The sequence below is a fragment of the Primulina eburnea genome, chromosome 5, assembly GCF_022965805.1.
Source record: "Primulina eburnea isolate SZY01 chromosome 5, ASM2296580v1, whole genome shotgun sequence".
Lineage (NCBI taxonomy): Eukaryota > Viridiplantae > Streptophyta > Magnoliopsida > Lamiales > Gesneriaceae > Primulina > Primulina eburnea.
The window spans coordinates 1,244,437-1,265,210 of record NC_133105.1 but is presented as its reverse complement, the minus strand read 5'-3'; the positions used below and the strand labels follow the sequence as shown (position 1 = coordinate 1,265,210).

General features: G+C 32.8%; 3 protein-coding genes across 4 annotated transcripts; 1 reads left to right on the top strand and 2 right to left on the bottom strand.

Annotated features, from left to right (window-relative positions):
* Window positions 1-776: 776 nt before the first annotated feature.
* LOC140831563 (brassinosteroid-responsive RING protein 1-like) lies at window positions 777-1,588 on the bottom strand. Its single transcript, XM_073195306.1, has one exon. The coding sequence runs from the start codon at window positions 1,511-1,513 to the stop codon at window positions 1,007-1,009; it is 507 nt and encodes a 168-aa protein (XP_073051407.1). The 5' UTR covers window positions 1,514-1,588; the 3' UTR covers window positions 777-1,006.
* Window positions 1,589-10,279: 8,691 nt separating this feature from the next.
* Window positions 10,280-14,352, top strand: LOC140832081 (homeobox protein BEL1 homolog). Of its 2 annotated transcripts, none has more exons than XM_073195882.1 (5): window positions 10,280-10,716; window positions 11,126-11,990; window positions 12,281-12,663; window positions 13,216-13,276; window positions 13,681-14,352. In XM_073195882.1, the coding sequence occupies exons 2-5, from the start codon at window positions 11,232-11,234 to the stop codon at window positions 14,317-14,319; spliced, it is 1,842 nt and encodes a 613-aa protein (XP_073051983.1). In that variant the 5' UTR covers window positions 10,280-10,716; window positions 11,126-11,231; the 3' UTR covers window positions 14,320-14,352. The 2 variants fall into 2 exon arrangements, with proteins under 2 accessions (XP_073051983.1, XP_073051984.1); XM_073195883.1 differs by lacking the exon at window positions 10,280-10,716 and adding an exon at window positions 10,745-11,041.
* A 2,994-nt stretch (window positions 14,353-17,346) lies between these two features.
* Window positions 17,347-19,708, bottom strand: LOC140832080 (1-aminocyclopropane-1-carboxylate synthase-like). The gene is made up of 4 exons (XM_073195881.1): window positions 19,442-19,708; window positions 19,195-19,326; window positions 18,943-19,103; window positions 17,347-18,369 (listed from the first exon to the last, which is right to left on the bottom strand). Exons 1-4 carry the CDS (start codon window positions 19,610-19,612, stop codon window positions 17,367-17,369), a joined length of 1,467 nt encoding a protein of 488 aa, XP_073051982.1. The 5' UTR covers window positions 19,613-19,708; the 3' UTR covers window positions 17,347-17,366.
* Window positions 19,709-20,774: the final 1,066 nt, after the last annotated feature.

Sequence of the window (20,774 nt, the reverse complement as noted above, 5' to 3'; positions counted from 1 at the left end):
CTACATTATATATAAATGATATCCGGTTTTGGATTGGGCTATACTCTCAATCTGCTGAACCGGGAACATATCCAATCCGATATAATAAAAGATTGGTTCAATTTCATTACTAGGAAAATCCAGAACCGGTTTAATCCGATCCGGTCCATTAACAAGCTTTTTATTTCGGAACAATTAAAAATTAAAGCTATTTAAAATTTATTAACGAGTGTGAAATTTGACAAGCTACTATAAAAAAAAAAAAAAAAACAGAATTAATAGAAACATATAAAAAAAAGTTATATTAATTTGGATTTTTTTTACTAGATAATTTTTATTGGATGTATCAAACCATGTAAGGTTTTTTGGGCACATATTATCGATCGAATTACGTGTGATTGTGTGGGTGGATGATTATCAGAGGAACTATTTTTTAAAAAATAACAATATAGTTTATTTGTTAAAATTAGCGATAATAAAAATTTTTTGGGAATAATTAAAGTGACGGGGGAAGTATACGAAAATGATTGAAAATAACATGTGGGCATTTAATTTTATGAGGAAATGGAAAATTACTTGTTAAAACTTACTGTTGAATTTTGCTTTACATTTTGAATTGAAACACTGAATGAAACTAAAATCGAAGACACGTTTTTACCGAAAAATCGAATCAAAGCGAAAACTAGTTTTAAAAATAAAATTTTACGTGTAGTATTTATAAAAGGATCGTGTGCACGTACATACTCTTCCCTCTCCACAATCAAAATCAAAATCAAAAGAAAGTTTTGCGCGATTGGTGACGAAGTATTTTTATTCTTTTATTATTTATTAAGTATTCATTATAAATAATATGAAAAAAAAAAAAAAAAGGAATCATTTCCGATGATTCTCTTTCTCTACTGTTTTCCTTGTAATATTTACATTCACATACCAATCTTCCTCCAGATTGTACTTGTGCATGTGTATATATAGGTACAAACAAATTGGTAAAAGAAAAGAAACCCTCAAAAACTAGGAATAATTTCAGCTACAAGCCGGTGGTAATGGGAGAATTGTCGCAGTAGAAATCAGAAATGCCAGAAGCCAACCACAGCCTCTCGTTGAAAGCCTCCTGCATGTCCTCCGGAATAAACTGAGTGCGGCACAGGGGGCACGTCTTCTGGTCGTGGTCCATCCAACGGTCCACGCAGCTCCGGTGGAATATGTGCCTGCAGTTCGTCAGCCGTCGGATCTCATCTTCCCCGTTTAACTCATACAGGCAAACCGCACAGTTCTCCGGTGGGTCCATATCCGCCAAATCGGAGAACATCACTACCGGTAGCATCTCCCGGATCAGCACCGCAGACACTGACTTGGGCTCAGACCCGGATTCCTCCCTGGCGGAAACCGACACCGTTTCGGGCTCCAGGAAATCCCCGAGCCCAAAGAAGGAGAATGCGGCATGCAAAGCTTTCCGGATGAATCCCAGAAGCGTCAATACGTAGACCAGTAAGTTGGGGAAAAATAACTCAGTATATCCCACAGGAAACCCCATTTACAAACTCAAGATATCACCTGAATGAAGGTGTTTTCGAGCGTATTAACTGGCTGGAGGAGAGGAAAAATTATATAGGGAGGTAGGGTTGTCCGAAATGACGAAAATGGATCTGCTGAAAATAGTAAATGACAATCAAAGGGACGTGAGAGTGCGGGCGGGTGTATCAGCTGTCCCCTTCGTAGGGGTGCCATTTGTCAGAACTTGTCGTACTATTTGCATACGTGTGGTCGATTAGCACGTGTGTGATTATTGCAAGTTAATTATATTAATACTCGATCACATTTAATAAATGGTTGTAATAATAATAATAGAGAAAATACGATCGAGGATATTATATTCATTTCCACCATATCATTCATGTTTCTTAACGAAGAACATAATTTTTATATTTTATACAAAAAAAAAATCATAATCATTAATCAATATAATATTCTATATTAAAATTCGAAGTACGTATGTTGAAAATGGCTAGAATGCAAATATAACGCCGCATGAATCCATGACACCAAATTAACAACCACCGGTTTAATTTGGTCACTCTTTTCAAAGTAGTAAATTATAGTAATACATATGTGAATTGGATGACACATTCAAGATAATGTCATAAATTATTTTAATATGCATTTCATTAGTCCTTGTTTTGGTGTGGGAAATGAATGTGGAGCTACGACGACTTGAGTGAGTCTGTATCGATAGAGAAAAGTCTTTCAGGTCAGGTAAATGTCACGAATCATCAGATTAAGGTGGGCCTCTTTGTGCCCCACTCATCAATCCCTTTTGATTTGAAACCCACTACACCATACCAAATTTAATGAGCCCATACACACATATATACAATATAATGTTTGATATACCCGAGTATCGTTGAAGTGATATCTACTTATTGGATGAATATACAAATTTGATATGTTTCATCGTATCTAATAAATAGACGTCATTTCATTGATACTTATACATATATACAACGAATATGCAACATATCAAAACTGAATATATATGAGATATCTTTGTAGAAATTTGTATAATAAACCAAGCTAGTCATTATATATAACATCCCGAAAATTTGAAAGTCCACGTGAACCACATGCATGCAAATTAACGCCCCAGATTCGACGACTGTCCTCACTGTACCAAGACGGGTCTTTCCAGCGTGCTTATGTCCTCACTCACACGCACCCTGGGAAACTTCAGGAGGTCACTCATCCCAAAATTGCCCCAAGTCAAGCACGCTTAACTTTGGAGTTTTTATGTGATGAGCTACCGAAAAGAAGATGCACCTTCGTGATATGAGTAGTACCATTCAAATCTTTTAAGCCCTCTTCAACTGTACATTCCATTACATTGAACAGTCTCGGAATCCCTCTCATTCCCGTGTGGGTCGGTTCATTCATGTTTCCTCCACCTAGAAACCTGCCAGGAGCCGCTCATTGTCCGTGCAACTGATGGTACCGGCGATCACCCCCCGCCCTCTTCGGCCCCGAGCCTCACATTATATGTGTTTTTTTTTTATTAAAAAAAATGATAGATGTGATGATCAATCAGTGACCCCAACCGTCACATTCACTCCAATCTTAATTATGTCTTGATAGGCCAAAGGCACACCATGTCCCACGAATATTTATTAAAGTAGGGGATGCATAGAATGTAGATCGATCAAGCATCATATAAATGAGACTAAGGCCATTGGTCCAACGGTAATCTCGTTCTAAATACAGTGGAGACGATCGAGCCCCACTCCCCACCCCTAGAGTTTTTTTCTAAAAAAAAAAAAACATCGTATTTATAAAAATTTATGCAAGAAAATTTAAACACGCCTCACACCAAATATATGAACTACTTAACTCGTTATACGTAAATAAAACATAATTTTGTTATAAATTCAAAATTTATCACTATTAATATTCACAATTCAAAATTTTACGAGTTAGAAAAGCTAATGCATCTATTATAGACAAAAATTGATGTTTTTTTTTTTCAATTTACATTATATAAAAAAAATCAATGATGGACACACGTTACATGTGCAAATTAACTGTTATACACGGCAAGAAAATGAGAAGTTGATTGGTCATTTGATCCCAATTTTAGATTTTAGGTCAATTGACATGTTTAAATTTGTGAGTTTAGTTTTGTATAATGAAGTAATTGGACCAAATTCAATTACAAAACGAGCTCGAGTTTATTAATTGCCAAATATGTGTGTGTTTATTAATGCAGCACATGTGGGCTAAACCTATCAGATTGGCCTACCTCGTTATCTAAAATAAGTGAATTAAGTTGAAAATGTCTCGATCAGACAGAATTACTACTACGATAACCACGATTTGGATTGCATCTATGATCACTACTAATAAATATATTTAGTACTAGAACCAACATAAATTTAAATGAAAGAGATTTAATTAAAGAATGTTAATTTTATCTAGGGTTTAGCAAATAAAAACAAGGGCCTAAGTGATGTGAAATCCATGGGATGAAATGAAAGATAACGATTTTAGGAGAGACATCGTAAGTCAGATTGTGGGGCATTAAACCATGTGGGATGTTGGTTTTAAAATATAATATTTAATCATGTTGTATACCTAACCAAGACTACAACCTTAAAATTAAACGCTATTTACATATATATTTTTTGTTTAAACACTCCACGTGTGTTAAAACATACTTAAATATAAAGCTCTGCGTGTGTGTCTATATATATAATATATATATATATATACGAGACTTGATATGTTGCACATCAATTGTGAATACATATGTGCATATCGATAAGATTAAATATATATATTGGATATGATAAAAATATAGGGGAAGTTGGTGAAAAATCCCCAATGAAAACATTTCTTTGGCTTCACTCCCTACCCACAAAATTATGGTACTATGTCATACAAAATGTGGTACACTTCATGTGGAAATGTGGTACTAAAAAAGTACCTAAGGACTGGACACAAAAAAAAATGACGGCTGGAGACTGAACCCAAATTTCCCGTAAAAATATATACGAAACAAGATTTTGTTGATCAGAGATGGCTACGGTCGAAAATTAATTACATAATATAGATCTATTTTAGCTGTCTACTTTCGATCATATTTTGGCTGTCTGATTTTTGCGCGTGATTGATGATTTTTGCCTCAACGCGGTGACATGGTGTACTAAAGGGGCTTCTCTTGTTGGGCCATGAATGAATGCTTCATACTTATCCAATCCATTTTTCACCTATATATTGTTTGATCTCCTTCCATTACTACGGGCCAAATTGCAATACATAAATATACGGAGGACCACAGCCCACAATAATATATAATTAAAATTTATTAAAGTTAAAACTCTATTTAGTATTTACTACCTAATTTTGGTACGCGGCGAATATATATATATATATATATATATATATATATATATATATATATCAAAACACCTTGTCTTATATTATCTTAATTTAAAAAATTAATAACTTTCATTTTCTAATTTTTCTATGAACCACATGTTTTAATTGTTACATTACTGTTATTATTTTGTGGATGAATGGGTTCAAGTAACAAAGTCCCTAAAAGATTAACAAAGAAAAACTTCACTAAATAATAAATAAAACTAGAAAAGAGAAGTTTTACCCAAATGATTAAATTTTATGATATAAAGACAAAAGACGTGTCGATTATTCAGAGGTTGCGTGCATGTTAGAAAAAATAATTTCCATTTAAAAAAAAAAACATAATCTATGACAAAATTTGCATGGAAATCGGACAACAATCGTGCGATACTTTCAACTTTGAATGTTATGTTATCAATTATCATGATTCTCATGACTTTCAAGCAAATACTTGAGTAGTTGTGCGTTCATTATAGAATTAGATATCGTAGTACTATATTTTCAATTATAATTATCGATAAATTGATAATATAAATACAGTTTTAATATGTTGTTCATTAATCTTAAAAATGTGATTAAACATATCAAATCTAAATAGAAACATTGTCCCCTTACCATCAGAAAATGTGAAAACGAAAACAAAGTCAGACGGGTTGTTTGTTTTAATCCCAAAAAATATATGATTAAGTAATCCCTCAAATATTAAATTGAATCATTCTAATTGCTAACTTCCAAAACTCAACATTAGAAAAATGGGCTAATGTTTATGTTTTGTCCGTTATAGAAATAATTTTTCTCGCAATCATCCAATAGACAACCTTTGAAATGTTTCAAAGAAACTGCTAGCTCCTGGTTACCCAACAAGATAGATGATCATTTTCTTTTGTTTGATTAAATTTTACTTGATCTTGGTAAAATTACTTTTTGGGATCCGGAAATTAATTTGAAAACATATAATTATGATTTAAATTGTGTCTTACAAAATAGAATAGGAAAAAAACTTGTGTGACACGGTCTCACGGGTCGTATTCGTGAGACAAATATCTTATTTGAGTCATCTATGAAATGTATTATTTTTTTCTGTTAACAGTATTAATTTTTATTTTAAATATGAGTAAGGTTGACTCGTCTCACAGATTAGGATCTGTGAGACGGTCTCACATGAGACTCACTCAACAGAATATAAGTGGGAATCAAAATTTGGGGAATAATATATGGACCGGTTGTACATGTAATTTGTTCTATTCACATACACAATTATGCGGATAATTTGCTAATGTCGCTCTCAAAAATCTAAAATCCCTCAAGATTGGATTGACGGATAAGATTCAAGATTGTAATTACAAGTGTAAATCATGATGCCATGGATGACATTATTTATGCGTCTTCTTGTTCTGAATAATAAGTCACACGAATTTAATTCGATGTATTTTTTAGAGTAAAGTTTTATATTAATTTGCATGATTTTATTTGGATGGCGAACCGATTTTTAGATGGAGTTTCTAAGTATATGATATTAAGCTGTATTTGGATAAAATCATTTCATTCAAAATAAAATATTTGATTTGAGGATTGGGTTGAAACATGGATTTCAAAATTCAATCAAATGACACTGATATTGAATTAAAAAAGTCCATGCAGATACTATAATAAATTTGAAGGAATTTCAAGTTGGTCTTATTGGTGAAACATTACCTCCCTTTTATTTTTAGGTCTGGTTGATCTCTTGTTAGATTGTCTCATTGATATTTATTCACGAGACATGTCAAAAATGTTCATATTTATAATAACAATTTAAATTTTTTGTGGGTAACCCAAATAGAATATATGTCTCACAAAATTGACTCATGAGATCATCTCACATGAGTTTTTGTGTTAAGTCCAACTAATTATTTGTGGCTAAGACTCCTGTGGAACAGATTCGACAAAAAACAAAAAAAAAAGACTTTATGGTCATTAAACTGTTTATTCAAATGATAAGATTTCCAAGTAATTAATGTATGTTATAATTCAAAATTTAGAGATAGAAATGTCATAAACCTGGAAATGAGAGTCCATATAGGGGATTAAAGTCACAAAACATGACGCATTTCCGAACAAATTGTGACTTTTATAATCGTAAAATAGTAGCAACGACACATTTGTAAAAAAATAATAATACCAAACAAATCTAGTCTGGGTCAGAGGGAGAAACGTTTTTTTTTTCTTTTTTTTTCCCCAAATAAAATTATTAATTAAAAATTTAAAGCCTCCAAGGGAAGCCGAGTGAGAGGCGTAATAAAAAGTAAAGATATTGAAAATTATAGTTTGTATTTTTTTTAAAAAAAATACTAAAACTAAAAACTACCACAAAACCAAATTTTTTTTAAAAAAAACTGTTATCCAAAAACCCTTGAAATAGAAGGTTTACCTAAAAAATCCACTCCACTTTATACTTATAGGAAAGAAGCCATTAAGTCAATAAGCAATGCCTAAGTTTGTATAGCGTTGAAGCATTTTATAAAAAAAAACTTCAATCAATGATATCTTAATTTCTTTTATTCATCCAAGTTAAGTATTTAAATAAAAATTTAATATTTTCACAATCTCTATTATTTAAATATATTCAAACATGCTTTGTCAAAGTTAAAGAAATTTTCAACTTATGAAAAAGGATGAGACAAGATAAGAATAATGGATTTATATAAAAAAAAATACTGAAATAAAATAATAACCCGACCTACATCTTAAACAAAAAGTTTGCAAATAATTATATTAAATTAAATTGCACTATTAATTAAACCGAAACAAATAACATGCATGTCAAAATTATTGGTATCCTCCAAAATCAAAATTCTAATTCAATCTTGATTGATGTTGGAAAACTCGATTTCTCTCGAACTTGAGTTCAAACTCAAACTCTTACATGCGTTTTTCAGAAGGTCTCTTGTGAGATGATCTCACGTTATTTATCTATATCCGTGATATGAATCGACTAGGTCCATATCTCATGTAGTGAAAACTAATACTTTTGGCATAAAAAATTATATTTTTTTCATTATTCGGGTCGAGTCAGAGATTCGTCTCATAAAATTGATACATAAAACAGCCTCACATGAGTTTTTGAAAGTAGCTAGTACAAGCTGTTTATGAACTTGAAGACTTAATTAATGTAGTCCAATCTAGACTTCCAAATATAGACCGTTCACATGCCGTATGTAACCCAACATTGATCACATTTGATCTTACGTAATTAGAAATCATTGGAATTCAATATTCGATTCCCATTGGTCCAATTTATCTTTATTACTCTTACAAAAAGCTGAGTTAATTACCATTTGTTCGAGGATCATTTATATATTATTATAGTTTCGGGAATTTAATTTTTGTGCGTAGGCAGCTTGTAGAACTACTTTTTGTTTGAATAAATAAATAAATAAAGGACCACTCTATGGTATATTTAAAGGCAGTCTAAGCAACCAAACTGGCTGCACATATGCAAGTTTCGATTAATTGCTCAAATTGCAACTTTTTATTTGACTATTCACGCTTTATTTTTCTTTATATTTCGACCTCTAAAAAACATTATCTTTATTAGTTCCATTTTAAATTAATTTATTATTACATAAAACATATATGTAGGACCGAACCAAAAGTTATAGCTGGTGGTAATGGTACAACTCAAATATTTTAAACTGCAAAGCAGCTCAAGCACCACTGTTCGATCGCTCTACCAAGAAAGGACAATTATTGCACCCAACAATATAATATAACGTCACCCTCCCGTAAGATAAGACTAAAACATGATTTAAAAAAACTAATTTAATCGAAAATTTCCCAAAGCGATAAGTTAATGGAAAAGCTCAAAGTTGGGAAGTAAACTTGATAATGTGTCTTAAATAATTTAACATATTTTAAATTATCTCTCGAAGACTTAATTATCAATCGAACAAGTAGTTAGTGATCATACACGTAAAATATCTATTTATTGTCTTCACGTGTACAATTTAATTTGATTAAAAGTTCAAATAATTAGTTAAATAACGTATTAATGGAACTTTAACTTTATTATGTGGAGGTTTTATGCACAAATAACTCTGTATCCGATACGATTAAAAGTGATAAAAATAAAAGGATTCAAATTTTATATTATAAATCGTTGAAATAAAAAAAAAAAAAAACCATGGAATTAAAAATTCAAGTTCTCCTTAATTGGGAGATTAAAATGAATATTTTCTAAGTTTTTATAAAGCAAGATTTTTGCGCACAAAGGGAGTATTTCATGAAAATCTATCCATGTAACTGAACAATATTTCATTTCGATATTTATAAAATTTGGAAGAAATTAAACTTAAATTTTTAAAGAATGTATATCTATTTTCGTTTGATACTATTTTTTTTTATATTCCTAAATATAGGGTTTGGGGAGGCTCGAAGTCAAGCCTGGGTGAAACCAGTGGAGCTAAGCTCCAGCTTCTGTTTGATAATAATTAATAACGATCGCTTAGCTTGTTATTATACCCTTTCAAAAAAATTATTTCTTATATTTTAATTTTTTAGTTATATATATATATATATATATATATAATTATTTATATTTTGTTAAAAATATTATCTTAGTAGTATTATAGCTTATTTTTATTTTTGTTTCAAAAAAATATTAACATAAGTACTTGATTAATGTATATTGTTTAAATTTTAAACCATGATGAATGGATTTTTATTATTATTTATATACACATTTAATATCCTTAGAAACAAAATATATTATTTATCATATAAACAATAATTTTATATGATATAACAGTTTTTCGGTGTTTCAAAAAAAAAAAAACAGTTTTTCGGTATATATACCGTTCGATTAAATCGATTCTACCGATTATTATTATTTTAGATCAATTCCATCACTAATCTAATTATGAAAATATTGAGTTGGAGGACCACCTGTCCTTTATAAAACAAAAATTTAAAAAGTTGTATATACACATGAAATTCAACTTCTAAAGAGGTCCACCACTGGATCTTACTTTATAGTTTTATAAATTTGAAAAATCCAATCACAATATAATTTATTTAACCCATAAAACTGGGTTACAAATGAAGATTATATACAATTTTTTTCAAATTAGAAAACAAAAAATCATAGTAAAAATGGAGAAATAAAAAGAAAGAAAATAGATGGTCCCAATTAAGAGGATGAGAAAACCGAAAAGAAAAAGAGAGAAAAAATTGGTGGAAGGCTTTAATAGAATGGTTTTAATTAGAATTAGTTGGGGTACAAGGACCACTCGTCCATCATGCCCCTCACAGGCCCTATTACAAGGAACATTTTCGATATTGGCATCTAATTCCCATTATTTTTTATTTTTATTTTTATTTATATTTATCTTCTCCGTTCTTACTGTTGTATTGAATTTTGATCAGATTATTTGCCCCACCACATTTTTGAAAAAGCCTGCTGCGTCTATAGTTTAGCTTCAGTTCTGGGGATTCGTAACACGCCTTTCAAAGAAACTAGCTTTAATTTGTGTGCAGCTGGCTATCATGCATGCATGGAAACGCTTTTTACCTGAAAATTTGACCTCGTGAACAGTTTGCCTAGCTTTTGGTGAAGCCTGCAGATTCTTGTTTTAACGAGAGTTTCATGTGTGGGGGATGGTAAAAGGAATATAAAGATCTTGGAGGGTTTAAATTATTGAAGGAGTGGGTTAGGGGTTAATTTATTATTAATTAATTAAACTTGTGGGAAGTTTATTTCTTATGTATTAATAATTATAGTCTATATATTAATGTTCTTTAAGAGAGAGAGAGAGATTGGGGCAAAGAAATCATATGAGATGAATAATTAATGTAAGTACCGAGTTCTTTTCGAATCTGTAATATTCAGTTTTTCTCTTCTTCTGTTTGGTTTCAAAGGCTCGGCCTTTCTTGTTGGGTTTCTCAGCGTGTATCTCTGATAACGAAGAACAAAAGGAAGGCCCATTTGCTTGCTACGCTTTGTTTTGCTTCTCACCCACCATTATATATCGATATATTTTTCTCTCTTCTTTAAATTTGTTTGTTATTGATAAACTACCCATGATTCACCCCCACCACCTCCATATACGGTTACCCTAAACATATGAACATAGTATGCTCTTCCATTTATAGATATCTTACTGTTTCCAAACACAAAGTATGTGTGTACACAAGCTTTCTTGATCTTTTGGGTAGACTCTTGTTTATTGATTAACGCGTTGGATCTTGATTGGTTTTTCAGATGATTCAAGTGAAGTTTTTTCATGGCGGCCTGAGTCAAGATTTTTGAAGAAGAAAGAAAGCAATTAGATCACTAAGATCTGCATATATAGTAATATAGCTTTTGTATGGCTGGTTCATCAGCTGGATATTGCTATTCTGATTCATGTTCAAGTGGGAACACAAATATGCAGACTCCTCATTTAATCAACCAGTTGCAGACTTTTGAGCCCAATTCGGAGATCTATAATTTAACTGCAGGAATGGAGATGATAGGGTTTCCTTCGAAGAATCTGCACCAAGAAAATAGCAGCTCAGTTTTGTGGAAAGGGTTCTTCAACAAGCCTGGAAATCACAACGAGCCCAGCTCAAGTGAATTTTACCCGCATGGTTTAGCTGGGATTTCTGATATAACAGTGAATATCTCACCGGATTCTTACCATCAAAACAGATTGATGGTAGATGATTCAAATTTGAGGTGCGTGTTTCCATGTGAAGGTAATGAAAGGCCAAGCCAAGGTCTCTCACTTTCTTTGAGTTCATCTAATCCTTCCACTATTGGGCTTCAATCTTTTGAACTTAGACAACAAGATGATCTGAGATTTGGTCCGTCAAGTTCTATGTCTGTTAACGTTCAGAACCAGTCAAATTTGATTCCAGGGTTCTTCCATTTTGGGAATTCAAAGTTCTTGGGGCCGGCTCAGGAGCTCCTGAATGAGTTTTGTAATCTTGGGACAAAGCAAAATGATGAAAATTCAAAGAAAAAGTTGCAGAAAAATGGCGAATGTCATGATGATGAGAGTGTCATTAAAAACCAATCACTTTACTCTCTTGACCTTTTAGAGTTGCAGAAAAGAAAAGCCAAGTTGCTTCATATGCTGGAAGAGGTAGGTATCGTTGTATATATCTTTCTTTAAAAAAAATTTCCCAATTTTTTTTGCAATCTTTGATTACTGATATTTAAAATCTGAACTAACAAAGTGAATGGGGACTCTCTTCATTAATGCCCACATGGTGACAAATCCGGAGTTCCATTTAATTTCAGAACAATCTATTCTTGTTCAGTTTTCCGGTCTTTATCTCTGCTGTAAATTAACCTTAAAATTCATGAAAAGTTGCCACTTTGGCCTCTTTGCTATGATTTTTTTTTTTTTACCCTTTTGACTGTTTTATGCAGGTGGATAGAAGGTACAAGCACTACTGTGATCAGATGAAGGCTGTGGTATCATCTTTTGAATCAGTAGCGGGAAATGGCGCCGCAACGGTGTACTCGGCCTTAGCCTCAAGAGCTATGTCTAGGCACTTTAGATGCTTAAGAGATGGAATTGTGGGCCAAATCAAAGCCTCAAAAAAGGCAATGGAAGACAAAGATACGGCCGCTCCAGGAACAAGCAAAGGAGAAACACCGAGATTACGATTTATAGATCAATCCTTAAGGCAACATCGACAAGTTCAACAAATGAGCATGATGGAAAGTCATCCATGGAGACCGCAACGTGGCCTACCCGAAAGATCGGTCTCCTTTCTACGTGCTTGGCTTTTCGAGCACTTCCTTCACCCGTAATTTACTCTTCCTTCATAAACTCATATATATGATTGTGAATCGTAAATGTTTCGAGCTAGCTCTGAGATTAATCCTATTATATATACGTAAGTGTTCCATACAGATTCTCGAACAGAAAGAAAATATTCCACTTGCTGTTTTAGTATACTCAGTTTCTAGGTTCTTGTTTCAAATCATTAATTTGCAAACGTAAGCCGGTGCATGGTTTGTTAGTTTCTATCCACCACCATTAATAATATTCCATCGTTTCATTTTTATATTAGTGTACCTTGGTAGCTCCAATGTCCATATATTTCTTCTTGGGTTTTTATGGAATTTTCTTGGATCTTTCTGTTATATTTTGTGTGGATTTGATTCTGTTTCAACCTCCATAGGACCCCATCTCCTTCTCTCATGCATTCTCATCCACTCAAGTTTCTCATATCATCTTCTCAAGAGTAAACAAGTACAAACTCACACGACAAGAAAATAAATGCCAATTATAATGATAAAAATATATAGAAATTTTATTATATATCTCTAAGATGATTTTCTTGAAATTTTTTCAGGTATCCAAGTGATGTAGATAAACATATTTTAGCCCGCCAAACAGGTCTTTCAAGAAGCCAGGCGAGTCCCTTTTAGCCCAAAGTTATTTATTTTATTAACTTTATGAATTTATTTATGCAATAAACTAAACATATCTTCATTAAATAAAGTCCCAACATTAAATTATTCAAAGAAGGTTATTTTATTTCATTATTATTTTGTCATTTAACTAGGACGTAATACAAACCTTATTTTTCAAATATCACGAAGCCACGGGAAAGATGTAGCCGCTACATGACATTCTCCTCCATATACTAATCAATTTTTTTATCGGATTCCTTGTCATCAATCAAAAACTATTTACTACAAAATCAGATTTGAAAAAATGATAAAATATTAAGTCATTATCACAAATTATAACTTCACTACTTTAGCAGAAAATTTTCAAATTTTAATGAATTACAACTGATTTGGTCCATCTTCAGGTTTCCAATTGGTTCATTAATGCAAGAGTGAGGCTATGGAAACCCATGGTGGAGGAAATGTACTTAGAAGAGCTGAAAGAGCGTGATCATGACGTGGGAGGTTTAGATGTTGAAAATCTTGATGAAAACGAAAGCCTGCAGAATCAAAATCTTCCCATAAACGAAGATCAGAAGCCAACCCACGATCAATTAATACGAATCGATTCCGAATGCCTGTCTTCCATAATCAACAATCCTGAGAAAATCAATGGCAAAAAGAACAAAACCCTCCAAAATGAACTGCAAAACCAGGCTTTCGGAAGAGTTGTGGGAGGCTCATATGGTGCCATGGAACTTGACTTCTCATCATCATACACTGATCACCATACATCAACGGGGGGCAGCGGCTCTTATGTCGAGAATGCCGGTGTTCACAGCTACGCAGCTGCAGCTGGCGGAGTGTCCTTGACATTGGGGTTGCAGCAACATGGTGGGTTGGGTTTATCATTCTCTCCAACATCCCAAAATTCGATCTTTTACCCTAGAGATCACATGGCAGATTGCCAAACAGTTCACTACTCACTTTTGGATAGCGAAAGCCAGACGTCGCCATACAGGAATTTGATGGGTGCACAGTTGCTGCATGATTTGGCTGGATAATTCAAATTTTCTTTTTCCAGAAAATTTTAGAAAAGAGATTAAAAAAAAATCAAGAAAGTTTGTATTTTGTCGGCGAAGTTATTTTTGCCGGGAGTTTCAAGAAAAAGGTTTTGGTGATGGCAGTAGAAAAACCTATATATGTTTTACAGGTACTGGTATACATAAAATATTGGGATAGCCAACTTAATCATATTTATGTGTAATTTGGTGTTGGTTATAAACGAAATTAATTAATCTGCGCATGTGAAATTTGGTGTTGGTTATAAATGAACTTAATCTGCTTAAATTTCTTGCCAGGTTCATTCATTTAATTGTGAACTACGTTAACTGTACCAAACGTGCCATCTACCATGTTGCAAATAACACCTTTAATTTTATATTCTCATCGTTGTGGTCCTCCATTCTCTCCCAAATAAATGTGTTGCTTTTCAATTGTCAACAAAGGGATATATATTTTTTGCTACTTTTAAATTTTCCAAGAGATATATGACTTCCCTCTTTCTTGATTTATATCACAAAATGTTGTATGAGAAGGCTAGGACCATTTTTGATTATTTAAAATCGTTAATTAAGACTCGTTGAGTAGGTCTCTTGTGAGACGGTCTCACGAATCTTTATCTTTGAGACGGGTCAATCCTACCGATATTCACGATAAAAAATAATACGCTTAGCATAAAAAGTAATGTTTTTTTTTAATGGGTGACCCAAATAAGAAATATGTCTCACAAAATACGACCCGTAAGACCGTATCATACAAATTTTTGTCAGACTCCTTTTGTAACTATTTTGTTTTTTTCTAATGAAATTATATATGATCACTAAACTATTGATTGTTTGGAGATTAGTCCAAACAAACATATTGCTTATAAGAATAAATAATTAGTCGTGGGCTCAAAAGCTCAGGCTAAATGTAAAATATATTTCATTGAGGATAAATAAAGTCCAATAATGAGTTAATCATCAGAATTTCAGGGTGGATCCCTACTATTACTAATCAGACCGGATTAAAGAAAATTGAAATACAATGCGAAATTTGATATTCCAACTACCCTAATTAATATATAGTCTCTTTAGATTAATTAATGGCATAAAAAAGTCATATATTAGTAAAGATCAACTCGAGCTAAATACCGTGGAACTGCACCCAAAAAAAAAAAAATTAAGAGTAGGTCTCTTGTGAGACGATCTCACGAATCTTTATCTGTGAGACAGATCAATCTTACCAATATTCATAATAAAAAGTAATATTCTTAGCATAAAAAGTAATATTTTTTAAAGGATGACTCAAATAAGAGATATTGTCTCACAAAATACGTCTCGTGGGACCGTCTTACTCAAATTTTTGTCAAAATTTAATTGAGTAAAGGTGTTTTTAGGAAATATTCATTCGTTACACATGGAAAACAGGATATTTTTGGGGAATAATTCCGTAGTTTCCTTTGTTTGAAAAAACAGAAGTGCACAAAAATTTTTAAATAAATTTATTTTCATGGACCATATTCTTTTTGTATTTTATTTTGGAATATGAATAGTGGATAATATCGGTTCAAAGGTCATGCAGAAGGGGACAAATCCTATCGATGTGTTTATATTGTTTCGTCAATTTTTCCCAACACGTGATAAACAAGCACGGACGTTTTGAAAAACACAAAATTTTAAAACCTTTTTTTTTAAATCTTTGAATCTTCCTCAATCTTAAAAAGTACTGAAATTGCTAAAATTAATTAAAAAATTAGACTATTGATGACCAAAATCGCAAAGAAACAAATAGACTCAAAGAACCACTTATTTCTTATATCATTATGTATGTAAAAATCGAGAATAGCTTAGAGTCCCTAATCTAGTCACGCCACAAGAATTTGCATGTGCATATATAATACGCTATTTAATTCTGCAAAGCAAAGTGTGGCTTGCTTGCCAGTTGCCTCACAGGTACACGAGTGGGGGAATATGGTAGTTGAAAGGTATAAAAATCATTGACTTGTTGGGCTGTACATGGGCCACATTAATGCCTACTTGAGCCCACCTAGGGTACTAGTCTTTAAATCATCAATCAACATGGGACCTCCCCCCCTTTTTTTTCTTTTTTCTTTTTAAAAAAAAAATGTAGCAGAGAATATAATAGGAGATTAATTAATTCAGTTCGTCAAATGTTTCTGTTAAATATAACAATCATATAGCTGTGTTTTGGCCCCCAAAAAAAAAACCCTCGTGAAAAATTTTGAATAAGAAAATTCATCATCATGTTTTTTCAATTGTAAGAAAAAAATCGAAAAGCTTTTTTCGATTATTTTAGTGACAAAAACATTTTTAATAACGTGGAGCTCCACTCCCCAGCATAATATAAAAAATGAAAAAAATCGCAAAGTTTATTAAGGGTGGGATGATGCCAAGGAATGCGGGCTCGGGAAAATAGCCAACAATGTATCCGAATCTTGAATCGAGTATGGGCCTCATGATCCATTTAAAATGTATTTGGGCCAATCGGTGACCCATGTATTTTCAATAAGTGTCGAGTCTATTTTAATGTAAGCATATATATTAGATATTATTAAGAGATTTTCAATTCAGCAGCAGGTTTGGTTGCTGCTTTATTTACTTATATTAACTCTTATGCTAATATTATTAACTTTGGATAATGAACATTAATCTTTTTCATGTATCAAATACCGAATCATAAAACTTTTCATTCGAGAGAAATTAAAATGTTAAATAAAAGGAAATTTACCGTTACCCAGAGTGAACCACACTGTAAATTTCTGAAGGAAACATTTATCTGCTTAGATTAATACGACAATGGTAATTCCTGTCCAGTGAGCTGAATCCCATTTTGACCCAAATTTATCGTGTGCAAAATGGGTTTAAAAAAGTTAAAGTTTTTGAGGAAAAAAATGCTTAAGCTACCCTGTTTTATTGGAAGTCTATGTTAACGAACCATATTCCTATTCTTTTGTTACATTTTGAGTTGCACTATCAACTGAACTGATTGATTCACTATGTTTGGCCGAGAAAAAATATCCAAGTACTGGGCAGAAGATTTAAGCTGCTCAAGTCTTGGCTCGAACGAGGGGCGATGACATAGGCGAGTGAGGAGACATCTTGTGAGGCGCCATAAAAAATTCATCCGATCTCCTAAAAGATAAGCTAATTTCAAGCTTACTTCCCCAACATTGTTTCCTTGTATTATTTGCCTCAATCTCTTTGCTTTGTATCACAAATTTAAGTATTCTATTCATTGCAACCATCATGGTTTCATCATCCATGTTTGCAAAACAAACTCGAAACCATCCTGGCTCAGAACAATGGAATGATGCACCAGGCGAGACGTTGATCTTAACTTCATTGATTATCACTCTCCAGAGCTCCATTTCTGCCTCAAACGTATTTTCTTTTAGCAACCTTCTTAAGTCCATCCAGCAAAATAGCCCGGAATTTCCTTTCAAACTTCTGATCCCAACTTTAGCTAGTTTTCCGCATAACAAACCATGCCTCGTGGCTAATCTCTTTGAGCTTTCTTTGAGGAATTTGTCCACAAAAGCGTCATCCGACAGCATAGAAGTTATCAGGTGCTGAGTCTGAGTAGAAACAAGCCCAAAACTCGACATTTTTCTCGCACAATCTGTGACCATATCATTGTATGAGTATATGATACCGACTCTGAATCCAGGGAAACCGAGATCCTTGGACAAACTATAGACAATATGGATAAGATCCAAGTCGCAGCTTGCTATGTTTTCTTGGACTATATCGGCTATGCTGATAAAACCAGGCTGGCTGAAGACTGTTGCGGAGTAAATTTCATCACAAATTAAATGTATTTTCTTCTCCTTAGTGAAGCTTAATGAGTCTGTTAAGGTTTCTCTGTCTAGTACTGTGCTTAAAGGGTTTGATGGATTGTTTAGAAGTAAACCCTTTATTTTGATGTTCGATTCTTGAGCTGTTTGGTACGCGGTTTCTAAGGCGATTCGAGTGATCTTGAAATTGTTGGAGCTATCGCAGACGACGGGTACTAGCTGTATTCTTGTTCGCCATGTTAGATCTCGATCGTTTCTGCATGAATGTGGTGAATTTGTTAAGAGTAGAATCATGTGAATCGATATGTTTTGAAATATATTATCTGTAGGCACAAACGCAAAGAATCTTGAAGTTCAGTTCATATTTCAAGATTTTGAATATTTGCAGGAAATCGTTTCAACATATGTTTGAAGGTTCAAAAAATTAATAAGGGGAGGGGATCAATTGTACTGAAATTGAAATATGGGGGAACGATCTATATTCTGTTCAATGAAAATTTCAAAAGGTTAAATCGTCCCTCTCATTCTTTTTTTTAAATCAAATTAAACTTGAGTGCATGCTCATGAATTTACATCCCTATGTCATGGAAATTGATGTGCTTGTCATTTGATGGAAAGTAAACTTGAGGGTCTATATTATAAAAACATTGAGTAGCTTATCTTGCTTCCTCCGATAATTTACTTAACTTGTTCCATCAATGTGCAAGTAGGAACTTTGCTGACTTTTATTGCAATTGTTTTGTAAAATTTGTCCACAACTTTTATTAGTAATATAAAATTTGTCCTTAAATATACTAAATCGTCGAGCTTTGATAGACAAAATTCATACCCTGGATAGTAAGGAGTCGGGACCAAGAATGCATCACCAGGATCAGCCAAGCAGAAAGCCAGTGTTTCTTGAGCTCCTGTTGCACCTCCACTCATCACAATACGGTCCGGATCGAATCGGACTCGATCTCCCCTCACTTTCTCCATGAATCTTGCCACAACCTGCAAATCCACCCTTTCAAAATTCATGTAATCCAAGAATTTAATGATAATCTATCAAAAAATGAAATATCAAAGGGCTTGATTGTCTTACATTTCTGAATTTTGGTAAGCCATGATAATCTTGAAATATTGCAATATCCTTAAATTCATCTGCACCTTCTGCGGTGCAAATTGAGGCCCTTGGGTTGTTCTTAACCCATTCTTGTATCAACTCAAATGAAAGCTACATGAAAACGAACAAAAAAGAAATTATATTACAAATAAACTTAGATATAATATTCTTGAAGATAATGCAGAAAGGGAGAGATTCACTTTTTAAAAAATAAAATAAAAAATACCTGGTTTTCTGCTAATCCCATTTGAATAACCCCGTTTTGGTTCTTGGTGGGATGATAAGGATTCATGTCATAAGCCTTCCAACCATCGAAATACGCCGAGTTTTCTCCGTGACCGTCGTTGGTCGCAATCTTGGATAAGAATTGTTCTCGATTTTTCAACATGTTCTCCATCAGTTTCAGTTCCAAAAACTTCAACTGCAAACTTGGGGAAGGTTGCACAAATGAAATAACGAATAAAATAACTAAAGAATGAATGGATTTGCTAGTTGTTACTGAGTAATATGTTTTCAAAGATGTGGAATGGGTGAATACTTATAGTAAGTACCACAAATCTGTTCATTGAATGTGAAGCTTCCTATGAAGAACACATTACAAATTCAAATCTTCACTAAATTAGATGCCTAAACTGGAAACATTTAGGCGGCTTTGAATTTACTTTATAGTCATAAACCATGTTTTCGTTATTGTCTAATATAATATGAAAGCTAAGACTTGGATTAATTTGAAGTCAAAGTAAATTTTGAATTTTGAATTTTGAAAAATGATACTTCATTGAATTACAAAAAAATATTAATGCATGTGTTGTGTAACCAAATAATTTAACAATTTTACAGCAAATATATAATTATTTTGTTGTAATACTAGGCCGGTTAAAGGTTATGGTTAAATGAAGAAATAAAACATGACAAATATTTTTATGCGGGATTTAACCATTATAGAGTACAACCTCGGTTTCTTGTCTGTTTACATTTTCCTAATTGTACATGCATTATATTATATAATATTTATCGGTATCCATTAAAATAACTTAAAATCTATTTGTATCAAAATAACAGAGCTTGTCATTTTGCTGCCATCGCCCACCCAATCTACGTAAATGAATCTTCGATGATTAAATATTTTTTTTATCAACTCAGCCATCAGTAATTTTTTTTTATGTATATTGGAATATCTCTGACCAGTGTCTGCTGGGAACAGGCGCAGTTGAGATGAAAAGTCAATCTTCGAAAACATAATTACAAAATTAAATTCGTAAGTTCCGGAAAATAAATAAAATGGAAGAATTGATAAGACCAGTCGAACATTTGGTCCATCTCGTGTGACTTTCCTCCTGTCCCACTTCTTACTTCTTAGGCAAAAAATACCATAAGTCGGGCTCCACTTGGACTCGAAGATTTTCTAATAAGTGAGTTTTTTTATTTTTACGAAGATTTCTGACCAATTTTTAGATTTATAAATTAGAATGCCCTTTTTTTCCTCAACAATTGTTTGAAAGCTCCGTTGTCAAAACTAAATATTAGCTCGTGGAAAAGATGTGTTCCATATGTTATAA